Raw genomic sequence first — 14332 nt, forward strand, 5'->3', positions numbered from 1 at the left:
GCGGCAGCCTGGGACGGCTGTGCCCGCTGCCGCCGCAGTCTGCGTGGCTCCTCGCGCTCCGCCGGCCATCGCGCGGGGTGAAGGCCATGGACGTCAACCAGCCCAAGCAGGAGCATTTGCTGGCTCTGAAAGGTACCAACAGCGCGGCCCCACCGGTTCCCGCCCGCCCGGTCCCGATTCGGTGGTGAAACAGCGTGTCTGATCCGCAGCCGAGGGTGGTTCTCCCTCCGGGTTGGAAGGAGCTGGAGCAGGGAGCGGCCCGGCGCTCGGGGCCCGCCGTGCTCGGGGCCCGGAGGCGTCAGGGAGCGCTGAGGGCTGCTCGGCCGAGCCGCGCACAGCACGGGGTGTGCGCCTGGCGTGAGGGGCTCAGCGCGGCTGCCCGGCTGTGTCAGTGCTTTGCATAAGGCTTCAAAGAAAATGTTCAGCTATAATTTCCTCTCCAGTTCTCCTGCTACCTCTTGTTTGTTAGTTTTTCAGGGCGAGAGGACACAGTCTTAAACTGCGACAAGGGAGGTTTAGGTTGTGCTTTAGGAGGGACTCCTTCCCAGGAAGGGTGATTAGACACTGGCATGGGCTGCCCAGGGAGGTAGTGGAGCCACCGTCCCGGAAAGTAAGGAGAGACTGGATGTGGCACTTGATGCCGTAGTCTGTGTAACCAGGTGGTGTTCGGTTTTGCGTTGGATTCCATGATCTCAGACGTCTTTTCCAACACAGATGATTCCCCTTAGGATGGCTTTTGCCCTTTTCACCTCATCGTTAACGTGCAATTACGAGGCTTACCTCTTTGGTTCAGGGATCACAGAGTGAAAATACAGTTGTGTAGGGTAGATCACTTGCATGCCTCCAAAATTAAAGACAGCCCTGTGAATAATTTGATCATTTCTGAATCATAAATGCTGGTGGTTATGTACATGTAATGAAGAGCTGATTAGAATCTTACCTCTGCAAGCATTCTTAGATCAGTGAGAATGCCCAGGTGGATAAAGTAGTGCAGGTATGAGTAATTTCAGGGACCATATTCTCGTTTTAAAACTCTCCTGGACAAAGTTTTTAATGGTGTCTCTGTGTGCTGGTAAAATCTGTTAACCATAATTCAAAGCTCAACAAGCTCTTTTCAAATACGTGTACATACACGTACACAATAAGGGCAAAAACATGAAAATGTGAAAGGTCGGCAGCTGTGAAATGTGTTTTGCTAGTAATTAATTCAAAGTAAAAAGCTTTATGGTGGATCATTTTGCATTTATAAGAAACCAGTGCAATCCTTGGTTTTGTATTGAATTTAATCCAGGTTGTATTTTTTGTAGAAGTGGAGAAGGTATGGGGATTTATTTGCCTTGTGACTCTATTAAACAAAATCTTGATAGTGGCAATCCTAACTTTTATTATTTTGATGTCATGTATGTTATTACTCTCCATTAGGGAGTGTGAAATGATTGGAAGTTTTTTGTGGGTGCAGGGGGAAAGGGGGAGAAAGGTAGGAAATAGGAGAGCAACACTGTGCATACGTTTCATAATAGTGTAGCTGTCCCTTCACCATTCTTCTGAATTTAATATAATCTTTGTATGAAATATAAAACCTTTGACAACTTAATAAGTTGCTTAGTTATTTCAAAAGTCTAATAAATTCAGAAATTATCAGTTCCTTAAGGATTAAAGCATATTTGCTTGTAATGCTTGGAAGCTTTGAGGCTAAAACTAGATGTGTAGTTCTGATACAAAATGGAAGCGGGCAGCTGTAATTTGCCTAGAGCACTTCCCTTTTAACTTTTCACTTTAAGAATTACTGTATCAGTCTGTAATATTTTGGGAAGGGTTTCTGTAACTTATGTGTTTTCTAGTTACTTCATGTGCCTCAGCTAAAAGTGCTGATATATAGGAGTAAAACTCTTAAAAAATTGTCTGCTTAGTTTGAGAAAATAGGCAGAAGTAATTGTGTTTCTTTTGATATGCATCACGACAATATAACCAGAATAGTGGTGGATGGCAAGTATGAGATGGGAACAGTAAAAGAGTTCTCTCGGAAAAGGACTGTTTTGAGTAAGCAGTCCTTTTCCGAGCATGTGAATAATGTTCAGTGTACTCAAGTTACACTGGTAATGATGGAATACAGCTGCTAACGTTCAGCCTAGATAAAATAGAATGTTCTGATATATATCTCATGTATTTTTACTACCTGTTTCTTTTTTGAAAAATATCCTAGCAACGTTTGTCTTAATATGGTAGTATCTCATTGTTTTATAATACTTCTGCTTTAGGTCCTGTTTTCCACTGATCTATGCATCATGGGGCAAGGAAATTCTTGTAAATAAGATGTTTCAGTCTAGATACAAGAGTCATTATCAAGAGACTGTTTTCCTAAGAATCACTGGATTCCTACTGTTCAAGCATGGAAGTGGTCTTGCACTATCGACCACATCAGAGAGATTTATTAAAACTTCAGAAATTTGCAGAAGCAGCAGTGAAGGAGTTTCCCATTCGCCAATTACCAAGATTTGCACCCTGGTTTCCAAATGATTTACACAGACTTCCCCTCAAACCAAAAAAGCAGGCACCTGTTATTTCTTGTGAGGAAGTGGAAGAACTGAAAGAGCTTTCTACACCTTCAGAATATGTTACAGGATCTACTGATTATGACTGCACAAAAAATCTCCTTGAGTTTCACTCTAGCATGAAACATGGTCCGACTTTAATCCAAGCACAGATTGTTCACAAACCAATTAACTTGGACTGTCAAGGAGAACCACCAGCTAATGGAAAACAAAAATTGAAAAGGTCTTGGAGTGTCTCTCTCCCTAGAGCTAAACTCAGAGAAAAGATTCATCCTCTATCTCAAGAACTGCAGAATAATTTGGAAAGACTAAAACTGCATGCATTTTGTAGAGCCAAGTGGACAATTGAACAGTCTCTTTGTAAAAACCAGAATTTGGAGGACATATGGATAAAATTGAATAGACTGATTAAACAGAATGAATTGCCATCTTGCAACGCTACTATCCAAAGATCTGTGGGACAGATATGGATTTTCTGTGATATATTATACTGTGAATATGTTAGAAATATTCTTAGGGAAAAGCTAAGCCTTACAGATAAAATGAATTTGCTTGTACATAAATATGGAATTATATTTAGTTTATAACTTCAGATATAGTTTAATAATAACATTGCTGTCGGAAATACTAAAAGTTTTTAAGCACTTCAGAATAGATAGACTTTAGAACAACTGATAAATTAAGAGTGAGAAAACTACTTATGTTACTTTGCTATAGGCTTTGGTTTTCTAACTATAATGATATATTTCTTTAACTTTGTTTTGCCTCAAGACTTATAGTTCTGTTAAGATTAGTAAGTTTCCATTTGGCTTAGTACTGTGTTTTATAGCTTTTCTCTACCTTGGTGGTCTAAAGGGAAAAATTAAAATAAAAATTCCAGACTATTGTGGCAAGGTATGTCAGATAATAAAATTAATGCTTTCAATTAAGCAAAGTACATCCTCTCTGCTTCACTGGAATTAGGAGAAGGAAAGATGTTTTTAAGTGTGTTGTAATAATTGCTATAATAGCTGTAACTAACATTAAGATTTCCAAGATCTGATTATTTCCTGAAAGTAGTCTGTGAGTTTTTTTAATGATGGCATATTCCTCCCATGAAGTACAAACTTAATTTATGTGGGATATATGCACTGTCTTAGTAATGTTAGCTATATTTTCGTGGAAGTATTAATGATAGCTTCAGTGGAAGCTGTGGTCGTAAAAGGCAGAGTTCAGGATGACTTTTTGTCTCCTAAAAGAATGAAGTGTTCCAAGGTCATGCTGTCCCTGCTCAGTTGAAACTTTGGAGGGTCAGTAGAGAAGTTAAACTGGGATCAATGTGACTGCAAGGTTTTTGCATTCGAACTCCTTCTAATTCTAGATAGTTTTGATGTAGCTGGTGGTCAAGGCCTGTAGCATCTGGAAAAGGGGGAAAACAGTATTTGTAGTTTATTAGATTGTCATTAATGCTGCTCACACCAAAATGTACCTAAGCATAACAGAGATCCCTCTGTAAAAAAAAAATGAATTACCCTCAGACTTAACAGTCTTATAACATCCTTGTGTTACATAATTATATTTTATTATAGGCATTACAATTTTTTAGATAAAAATTTCTCCATTTGAGTGACTGACATGTATTTTTAAACTTTGACTGAATTTTAAGACATTTGTAGATGTCTTACATTTATGTTTGGGGTGTTTGTCACATTTAATATGATGACTTAACAAAATTGATGCAAAATGCTGTCTAGACGGTATTATAACTGCAGTACAACTGATGGTTGTTATTAGTTTTAAAGTCTCTCTAGCCAAATTTTTCGCTGACATTATATTTCTGAGCTCAACATTAATAGTAACAAAATTTCTTCGTGCATCAGTATTTTTGAAGATAAAATGAAGTAAAATGCAGCGTGATTTGAGTTCTATTTAATGTATTTTGTATCGAGGATCTTGGAAGAAATGATTCATTTTCTAACAGTAATTTAGTACTTCTAATAAATGTGATAATAATACCTGTCATAGGTTGTTTTGACTTCATTCTGTGACGTATTTGTTTATTTTCTGAAAAGTGACTTAACTTTTTTTTAGAAACAGCAAATACTAGTTATACAGGCATTTGCTATACAGGCAGTGTGAACTTGAATAAAATTGGATAATGCCAATAATACAGTCCTGCTAGATTAATTTGATATACTGACAAAAGAGCTAAGCATTTTACTAAACAGAAGGAGAGATTGTTGCCACTGTAGCTGCCAGCTTTGTGCTGCTTTGGGTTGGCTTGTATGTGAGCAATGGTAGACGCACTGCTAGCTGTGAGCCCCTCAGCTGGTAACTGAGGTCTTGTGAGAGTGAGCGCCATGCTTCTCTGCAGAAGTACTACAGTCTTGGTTAGCACTGGTATACAAGCTGAAATCCAGGCTTTAATTTTTTTGTCTTTGAGGAATGCTTAATTCATAAGCATGTGGCATTCAGTATCTTTTTAATTTCCAATGTTGAATGTGGTTCACTATTTATTTTATATATTTTGGGTTTTGTTTAATATACCTCATGGTTCTAAGTCTTCAAAGGTCACCATAACAAAGAGAATATATTCTCTTTTTTTCTTGTGAAAAGTGAGAATTCTTTTTGTCAGTGCCAATTTGCATGGGTCTGCTGTATGGTAGCATAAGTTCTTGTGAACCAATATGGCCCACTGTACCCAAATATCCATCCAAGTTGTTGAATACTTTACACCACTGGGAACAGTGAATGCTGTCTGGACACAGTAGCTGTACAAAAGTACAATAAAAATAAACCCACCATACCTGTGTCTCAGTGCAAAGGTATTGATTAACTTGTTGCAATCAAGAGAAATCCTTTTGGTTTATGTTTTAGTTTTTTTTGGTGTTATGTTTGTTAAGTTTCAAAGAAAAAAGCCCTGACAGTTATTACATATTCAGATTAACACCTAAGATTACAAATGCTCAATTTTGTTTCATATGAATGCCTTCATGATAAGCTATATGTAAGTTTAGGGCCTTTGGTTAATTTGAAGAGGAAGAAATTCTTTTAAGTAGTAGCATTATTTTCACTTAAATCTGTCATTTAAATGAAAATAATTTAATTTTGAGTGTGAGTTAAAATAGCCTTTGAAAATATCACTTACTCGAAGTAGTGGTTTTTTAATAGGAAAATCTTAATTATTTTGATTTTGCCAGTATCAATAAAATAGCTTTGTTGTATTTTCATGAGGTTTTTGTGTTGATTTTACTGGTTTGAGTTTAAAGTTTGTGACTTAGAGAAAAAGCAGTGGTATAAATAATGTAGGCTTTTAGTCTTGTAACTCTGCCTTGTGTAAGTGTTATAGGTTAAGACATAAGTGCAATTTCTAGTAGACTGGTATTTGACTGAAAGGGTCCGTATGAGTTATCATGTCCCATTCTAGGGCAACAAGGATCACAGGACAGGCGCTTAAGCTGGAAAAGTCTACAAACAAATGAAACGGACACACTTCTGAAGACCACAAAGCACTCTAATGCTGTAGCAGGTGTAAGATTTCTAACACATCAAATTGAAAGCAGTAGATGAGTAGGTTAGTTCACCAGGATAGAAAGCAAGAGGAAGCAATGGCATTCTTGGATCTTAGAATAGCAGGGAGTTTTTTTTTTTTTTATTGCGAAAGGCCATGTGATCCTTTTTCAAGCTGAGACTTATTTGGTGGTTGTGGTCTGTTGGGTGGTTTTGGTTTTTCTTGTGGAAGTTGAAAAACAAAATTAAAAATAGTTGTTTGATCGACCAATATTTTTTTGAGTTTATTTTTTTTATCTTTGCAGTGATGAGGCTAACCAAACCTACCTTGTTCACTAATATTCCGGTGACTTGTGAAGAAAGAGATTTGCCAGGTAACTCTTTTCTAATGACTGGTTATTATGTATGTTTTACCAAGTTTAAGCAGTGTGACCATCTAATACTTAGAGGAGTCATGACGTCTCATAAACTCTTACATGAAATGACAATATACTTAAGATGTGGTAATAGCTAAAGGACAGTGCCAAGGTGCATTCTATAGCTCTTGACCTGTATCTCTGAGAGATTGGTAATGATACTCAAACACATGACCTCAAAATTTGAGCAGTTGACATACACAGTGAGATGCAGTTCTGTGCAGGCAGTGTGTAAGTGGAGAAAGATTGGCATTTTAATATATTGTTTTAATTTGGAGAAAAGGCCCTGGTAGTTAGAACCAACACATGAATGTTCTGTGGGAAAACAATCTTGCAAGAATCACTGGTTTTGAGATGCATTATGCTTAGTGTGCTGTCATGAATTGGAAACCCCTGGGCTGTCTCCCAGAAATAGCTGAAGTCTTAAAGTCAAGTCAAAGGAAAGATTGAAGGAGGGTTGTGTGGAAATACAAAGCAAGCAGGGGAAGAAAGTAAGTGAGGTTGATTACTTCTGTTATGTAATATGGTTTAGATGGACAGAATTTCTCTCAAAATTCAATGTTAATTTGAGCAATGCCTTTTGGATTGTGCACTTCAGTATGTACATACTGAGTAAATTATTGGACACAAGTGTCTTGAAGTTAAGTTATAACTTATAGGCAGTGTTATATATTTCATCCTTAAACAAGTTTATTGTAAAAAAATTGTATCTAAAATAAACTACATTTGAGTAAGTGATTACATGCCTAACTTAAATGTATACAAAACTTTGGACTTAACAAGTATTTTGTTAATAGGAACTTGATATTTTTACAGGTAATCTATTTAACCAGCTCATGAAAGATGATCCCTCTACTGTAAAGGGGGCTGAAACTTTGATGTTAGGAGAAATGCTGACTTTGCCTCAAAATTTTGGGTAAGAATAAATTATTGTAGCTGTAATATTCAAGGTTTAGGACTCATACTTCTCCTTCTCTTTGTATACCATTGTTCTGCAACGAGATGTTCAGTCATTTAAAAAATATGTGGCTTGATTTATAAATACATGTGTGCTGCCTGATGTTTCTTGTCTGTAGCCTAACTGAACCTAATGAGCATTGAAAGTTGAAAGAGATTTGCAGCTGTGGCTGAATTTCTAAGATAATGCACTATAAATCACATGTTATACTAACAGAGTTTACTACTGTGATTTTTGTGGGTACTGAAAGCCATCTTCTTATTCCTGTCAGACTGTTAGCTAGAAAAAATTCTGATTTGTTTGTTGTCTTTTAAAACTGTTCGTCTTAGAAGAATGATTTCAGAAGTATGGGTGCACAAATTCCAATTTTCTACTACGGTTTGATCTGGCAAATGTGCATGTGTGTGAACTTAAAAATGTTTCAGTGAAATATTCTGGTTTTTAATAACTGTTACTAAAATTTTTTTCTTTTTTTTTTCCTGAAATACAGAAATATATTCCTGGGAGAGACATTTTCCAGTTACATTAGTGTGCACAATGATAGCAATCAAGTTGTTAAGGACATACTGGTAAAGGTATGGTAAAGAAAAATCCACTTATAAAAGATATATAAAAAAATAAACACAGTTACTATATTTTCTGACAGTATATTGTATGTTTAATGCTAATGCATAGACTTTAGGAAATATATGTCCTTTTTTCCAATCCAGAAACTATACCTGGAAATTGGAAAGAGTAAGAATAGAATTATTATAATTATAATTATTATAATTCTGTAACAATTGCATAAAAATAGGAATTATTATAGAATTCTTCAAAGATTAAAAAAAAAACTTGGATTGTGTAAAAAAATGGATTTATCACAGAATCATATAGTTTAGGTTGGAAAAGTCCTCCTGAGGTCACCAGGTGGAACTGTTAACCCAGCATTGCCAAGTCCACTGCTAAACTGTGCCCCTAAGTTCCACATCTGCATAGTCCCCAGCAGGGATGGCAGCATTGTTTTGGCTGCCTAGGGAAGTGCTCAACCACTTCCCTAGACAGCCTATTCAATGCTTGACAGTCCTTTATCGTGAAGCAATTCATAAGAAATTATCCAATCTAAACCTCCCCTGTTGCAACCTGAGGCTATTTCCTCTTGCTCCAATTGTTTGTTGTTATTTCTGAGAAGAGACTAGCTCACACCTGGCTACAGTCTTCTTTCACTTAGTTGCAGAGAGCAGTAAAGTCCCTCTCCTGAGCCTTTTTCTCCTGGCTAAACACCCCCACCTCCACTGACCTTCTTTGGACATGCACCCTTCTATTTAAAACTTCTCTGAACAATTGGTGTAGCAAAACTTCCACAGCTGAAAAGCAGAGTTACATTCACTTACATTCACTTTAATTGAGATTTTCAATTCCCTGTGCAGCATACGCTGATCTGTATATTGTATTAATTATTTTCTAGAGAATTGGGGTTTTGTGTTTACTGTACAAATAAAACAGAGTAAAAATTTCAGAAGTCATTGTGGAACTCAATGTAAAAAGTAAATAGAGATTTTGCAAGCTGTATGGTAAAGGATTGGATTATTTATATGTATACAGCTTATCTTTAGCTTTGTAAGTATCTCATCATCTTAATACATGTCACAGAAGGTGTCTGAGTCAAGAATATCAGAATATTCTGAGTTGGAAGGATCCCACAAGGACGAGTAAGTCCAGCTCTTAAGTCAGTAGCCCACAAAAGGTTCAAATCCACAGCCTTGGTGTTGTGAGCCCCATGTTCTGACCAACTGAGCTCATACAAAATGTGTGAAAGCACGTAGGGTACAAAATGCTCAGTGAGACCTAGTACTTTATAACATAAGTTACTTTTCTTTAACACAAGTTAAACAGTGATAGTTCTTACTGATGCTTTGGTTTTCTGTCTCCAGGCTGATCTTCAGACGAGTTCTCAGCGCTTGAACCTTTCAGCTTCTAGTGCTGCAGTAGCAGAACTTAAACCTGACTGTTGCATTGATGACGTGATCCATCATGAAGTAAAGGAGATAGGAACACACATGTAAAATTTTAACTTTTTCTATTATTAAATGAGCTTAAATGAAACTGGAGTACATGCATGCTATTCGACTTTTGATATAGCACAAGATTTAAAGTAACACAGCTTTTTTTTTAAATTCGGTTTTTTCAGCTTAGTTTGTGCAGTAAGTTATACTACGCAGACTGGAGAGAAGATGTACTTCAGAAAATTCTTCAAATTTCAGGTATTTTGTGAAGTATTTTACTCTACTTCTAGTAAGTGTAGTGAGTCTGGAAAATGCATTTTAAAACACTCGATACTTCATAAGCACTTTTATGTACCAAAAATCCATTCCCTTTTAAAAGTGAACCATTAAGAGCTACTGCTTCAAACTTCACACAAATGGGTGTTTTCCAATTACACACAGTTAAACATCTCCAAACTAATAAATATAATGTCTAATAATTTTTACTAATTTATTGAGAAAAAAATGTGCTCCTAAAAAGTCCCTTTTTTATAGCAGACAGCTCTTTGACTATTTTTAAACAGAACAGTGCCCAATGGCATTCTGGCTTTGATACATCCAACCATTGAGCTTGTATTGTAAAATTCTGATTTTTCTTTTGGTTTGTGTAACCTTATTAAACTGGAATTAAATAGTTTGGTTTTTAGAGGAATATAAGTAAAGAAGTCTATTGTATTACATCTTTTATATCTTACATAAAGATATATATATATATCTTATATATATATATCTTACATCTTAAACCTTTTCTTCCATCACACAAATTTCAAGAGTTGAGTTAAGAGTGACTGAGGAAAGGAAGAAACTAATCTGTGGGCTGGTTCTGGCAAGAAAGAGTCTGTTTAATGTGTATTTCATGGATACTTAATTTTTTTAGAGAAATATATTGAGACTTGACTATTGGTGGAGTGGAGGATTACATGACATACTTTACTAAATACATTTTTAGATACTCTGACAAAGTGTCTGGTAATATAGCAGCATTATATAGTTTTGTCCTAAAGGTGTTTCAGGATACTAGGAGAAGATTCTTCACCAGAGGGTGGTTAGACACCAGAATAGTCTCCCTAGGGCGGTGGTCACAGTTCAAAGCCTGACAATGTTTTCATGAAGCATTTGGACAATGCTGTCTGGGACATATTCCTGGAGGTTGGACTTGATGTCTTTGTGGTCATCTTCCTACTCAGGATATTCTATGATATTATGGGGAGATTGCATTTTGCTATTTTCTAGTATTCTATCTAGATACTTCAGAAAAAAATTATTTCAGTCTTTAGAAGGTTAAGTTGCCATGCATTATAAAGAACACTTGAGTGCTTTAATATTCATGGGCCTTGAAATGCCAGGTATTGATTAGTCAAACCTGTTTCCTGACAATCCTAGGGAAAATGATTCCATATACATTTTTTGTGTTGCCTTCCCTCTGAAACTAGCATCTCTGTAGAGTTTCTTCATCTTTATTTAAGTTAGTTTTCTCACATCTTTATGTGCTTTGTCATGCTTTCCTTTCCACTGCTTCCCTTTCCATTTCTCCATTCTTTCCCTCTGTTCAGTGTTCTGTCTCTCTGTCCCCTCTAGGCTTTCTATGATTGCATACACATGCATGTGCAAGCTGCAGATCTCATCTTTTCTGTGTTCCCTAATGTTCTTCTTGTCAGAGCTTTGTACAAGATTTGTGTCCTTTAGATTTTGTTTGCAAACTTATTTATGCAGTTTTTGGTGGTTTTGCTTGCATGTATAATTGCTGTGGTTTTTAACTGAACCCAGCACAGGCAACAGAATTGTTAAAACAGTTGAAGCCAGCTGTTAAATATTAGGCCCTTCATTCAAAGAATGAAGCATAAGTATACATACACTTCCTTATAGTTCTATAAATACTCCTGATTAATTATGAGAAAAGCATTGCGCTGAGAATTTTGGCTGTTAGTTTTTAAATTTAACATGGATACACTAGTAGGAAACCTGAGAATGAATAAAAAGGAGTGTTACAGAAAACTGAACTATGTCTTTACAGTGAAAATTCATAGCTGCTATTGATTGAGATGTCACTAGCTGTTTTATAATAAAAAAAATACTGTTTTACAGATTCTCAGATTTTTCAGTTACATTTTTTAACATCTTTTAAGCTGAACTGGTTTTAGTTGGCTTGAATCAGCTTCTTTTTTAAACTAATATATGTAGTTTTACAGTGATTGATAGTGGCTTTCTGTTCCTAAGCTTTCTCTAAATAATTAACAGCATTGTCTTCATGGATAAGGAATGATTCTTTCTAGGATAGGGTAGTGTTAAACCTCAGAATAATTTTATGTATTTTACTGGAATACCAATTGAAATTTACTGCAATAAATGGAAAGACTGTTTATCAAAAGAGAGAGAAAAAATTCAGCCTGTTGGAAAATTTATAAGAAGCTCACTGAACAAACAAAGACCTAAATTAATTTTTTTTTTTTTTTTTTTACTAGAGAAACATAGTTATGAATACTTGAAAGACTTGAACTTCATGCATTTTAAAATGATGAAATCTCTCTGAAGACAACTTTTTGATCTTGAATTCTTCAGTGCTAAAAAGTTTGTTGACAACTTGGAACATTAGAGGTCTTTCAGGATACAGTACACTTATATGCAAACAAAAAAAGTTTCCCTTTGTAATGGGAAATAAGTGTCTGCAGAAACAGAATTTAAATTTGGTTTCTTACAAGTATGATAGAAGATTATTTCTTTCAGTTACATCACTTTATATATGCTTCATATTTAAATGTGTGAAGTGCAATAGCTTCATGCACAAAATTCAAGCATTAAGAACCAACACTTAATAATCATGAGATGAATATAATTTATTATTTTATGTATTATGATTTTCTTTAATTTCCTGAAACAGTTGCATTTTCAAGAAGGAAGTGAAGGCTAAGAAAGCTAAACAAATGGATAGTTCTCTGCTTCTTTTATGTTTAGAGAAGCCCTCAGTAACTTTTGTTACATAACTCCGAAGGACTTGTAAATGTTAGTCAGTTCTTGCTCACAGTTGAAAGTAAATGAAGTATCCAGGATGGATATAGTGTTTTTTTAAACACACAGATCTACTTAGAGCACTGGATTTGGGCAGTTTTGTAGGAGGCCAGTGCTTGGGTGGAGAATTACTTGGTCTCAGTATGAGGAGATTGCTTCATAGGAAAGCAGTCAAGTGTGTATAAGTAAGAAGCACCTAGGATATGCTCTTGAGTTGATTCTGTCATATATTCTGTCATGGACCTGCTATATGTAAGATCAAAAGAAAAATAACACTTTTTAGTAAGGGACGCTGGTACTTCACAACAGTCTATGCAGAAGTTGTTTAAAAAACCAATTGTCAATCTGTCTTTTTTTCCCTTTCATTCAGGTTCTTAAACCACTAGATGTGAAAACCAAATTCTACAATGCAGAGGTGAGAACTGTGTATATTCAGGTTTGTTTAGGCCGGATGCGTTTGTTACTTAAATTCAAAGTGCTTTGTAAGTACAGCTTTCTGAGAAAATTGACCAATTCTAATGGAAAAATGGTGGTAGATATATATTGTATCGTTTAAAAATAGATAGGCTTTTGATGAAGGGCAAAAGAGATGTCAGGACATTAATATAATTGACTAAAAATTTTGTATATATTCCAGTTTCTCATGCACTCAGATACTTTCAGTTATTGCTTGTATGTTTAAGCTGTTAGAGTGCTAACTGTAAGGGAAATTAATTGTTCATAAAGGAGATGACAATTTATCATAGTGGGGGAAATTTAAATTTAAATTACTTAAATTTAGATTTTCCCCATGTAACTATGACCCTTTAATTCAGTAATTTAAGTTTTAGGCCTGTGACGGTTACACACAGTGCTTCTAATTATATGTGTCTTGCATATTTATTTGGACATATGTACATGTCTGCCTTTGTCTCTTTATGGGAAGAATTTGGTACGTATCTTTAGGCCACAGGCTTCAAACCATACATTGACCAGGTATGAGGTACCTCAGCAGGACTGGAGCATAAACACATAGCACTGGCTGAGCCCTTTATAGAGCTGATATTATCTGTAAGTGAGAATGTCTGGAAATTTCTTCTGCTGTGATTTAAGAACAAAAATAATTCTAAGAAATGAGGTAATTTGTCTGGGAGCAAAATATATCTCTTATTTAGTGTGTGGATTATATTGTTGTTTCCGCTGTAAAGTATGTGGTAGGGAAAAGAGGGACAGATATCTTAAATGGTGCTGTCTCTTTATACTTCATGTGTAAAGATTGTGATGAAGCACCTCTCTAAGGTAATCCTGGGCAAACTTCAAACTTTTTACATAGATTAGTGTTGTTTGTTTGTTTTGTTGTTGTTTTTTGTTTGTTTGTTTGTTTTGGGGGGGTTGTTGGGGTTTTTTTGTTTGTTTTTGTTGGTTGGTTGTTTTTTTTTTTTCTTTTTGGTTTTCATAGTAGTTATACTGACCAGTCTTGATAAGGGTCTTACTTAATTCTCAATTAGCTACCAATTCTTTGCGGTAAAAATCTATGAGAAGCTTTGGTGTTTGAGCTGGTACATGTAGGTTTGGATTTTGGGGGTTTTTTGTGCTTTTTCTTTTCTACTGTAGAGTTTTTAAGAGGCTCTTTGATACCTTTTGTTCTTCTTGTTTGTGAATTTATGCAACTCCCATTACCATCTTACCCATTTGATTTATTGAAAAAAAGTTTTTAAAAAATATTTTGGATGACATTGAATGAGCAATTTCCATTTGCCTAGCCAGCTGGTATAGTAGCACTCCTGTCTAATTTCTGAACTTATATAAAGTGTTGCTATGTCTTGTGACCATAGAATTCAATTAACTTCTAAAAACCTAGAAATAAGTCTATGGTTAGCTGTTGTGTGTGATACTACGTTGCTGTGA

At 35.7% G+C, this 14332-nt stretch overlaps 2 protein-coding genes across 9 annotated transcripts in view; both read left to right on the top strand.

Annotated features, from left to right (window-relative positions):
• TRAPPC13 (trafficking protein particle complex subunit 13) overlaps nucleotides 1–14332 on the top strand; it is a 25614-nt gene continuing 11282 nt past the window's right edge. For 4 of the 8 annotated variants that reach the window (XM_064405385.1, XM_064405386.1, XM_064405388.1 and 1 more), the window contains exons 1-7: nucleotides 1–132; nucleotides 6347–6415; nucleotides 7274–7373; nucleotides 7906–7990; nucleotides 9329–9456; nucleotides 9586–9658; nucleotides 12816–12860. In XM_064405385.1, the coding sequence (XP_064261455.1) occupies nucleotides 87–132; nucleotides 6347–6415; nucleotides 7274–7373; nucleotides 7906–7990; nucleotides 9329–9456; nucleotides 9586–9658; nucleotides 12816–12860 (546 nt within the window). In that variant the 5' untranslated portion in view covers nucleotides 1–86. Of the gene's footprint in view, nucleotides 133–2270; nucleotides 2305–5958; nucleotides 6106–6346; nucleotides 6416–7273; nucleotides 7374–7905; nucleotides 7991–9328; nucleotides 9457–9585; nucleotides 9659–12815; nucleotides 12861–14332 lie in introns of those variants that run through there. The other 4 variants (XM_064405383.1, XM_064405390.1, XM_064405391.1 and 1 more) reach the window with 4 other exon arrangements.
• On the top strand, nucleotides 30–4553 carry SHLD3 (shieldin complex subunit 3). The gene is made up of 2 exons (XM_064405400.1): nucleotides 30–132; nucleotides 2259–4553. The coding sequence occupies exon 2, from the start codon at nucleotides 2390–2392 to the stop codon at nucleotides 3137–3139; it is 750 nt and encodes a 249-aa protein (XP_064261470.1). The 5' UTR covers nucleotides 30–132; nucleotides 2259–2389; the 3' UTR covers nucleotides 3140–4553.

Source organism: Passer domesticus, chromosome Z (assembly GCF_036417665.1).
Source record: "Passer domesticus isolate bPasDom1 chromosome Z, bPasDom1.hap1, whole genome shotgun sequence".
Taxonomy (NCBI): Eukaryota; Metazoa; Chordata; class Aves; order Passeriformes; family Passeridae; genus Passer; species Passer domesticus.

What these genes read in the sequence shown, in the direction of transcription:
- SHLD3 (XM_064405400.1), top strand. Translation starts at nt 2,390, where the DNA reads ATGGAAGTGGTCTTGCACTATCGACCACATCAGAGAGATTTATTAAAA.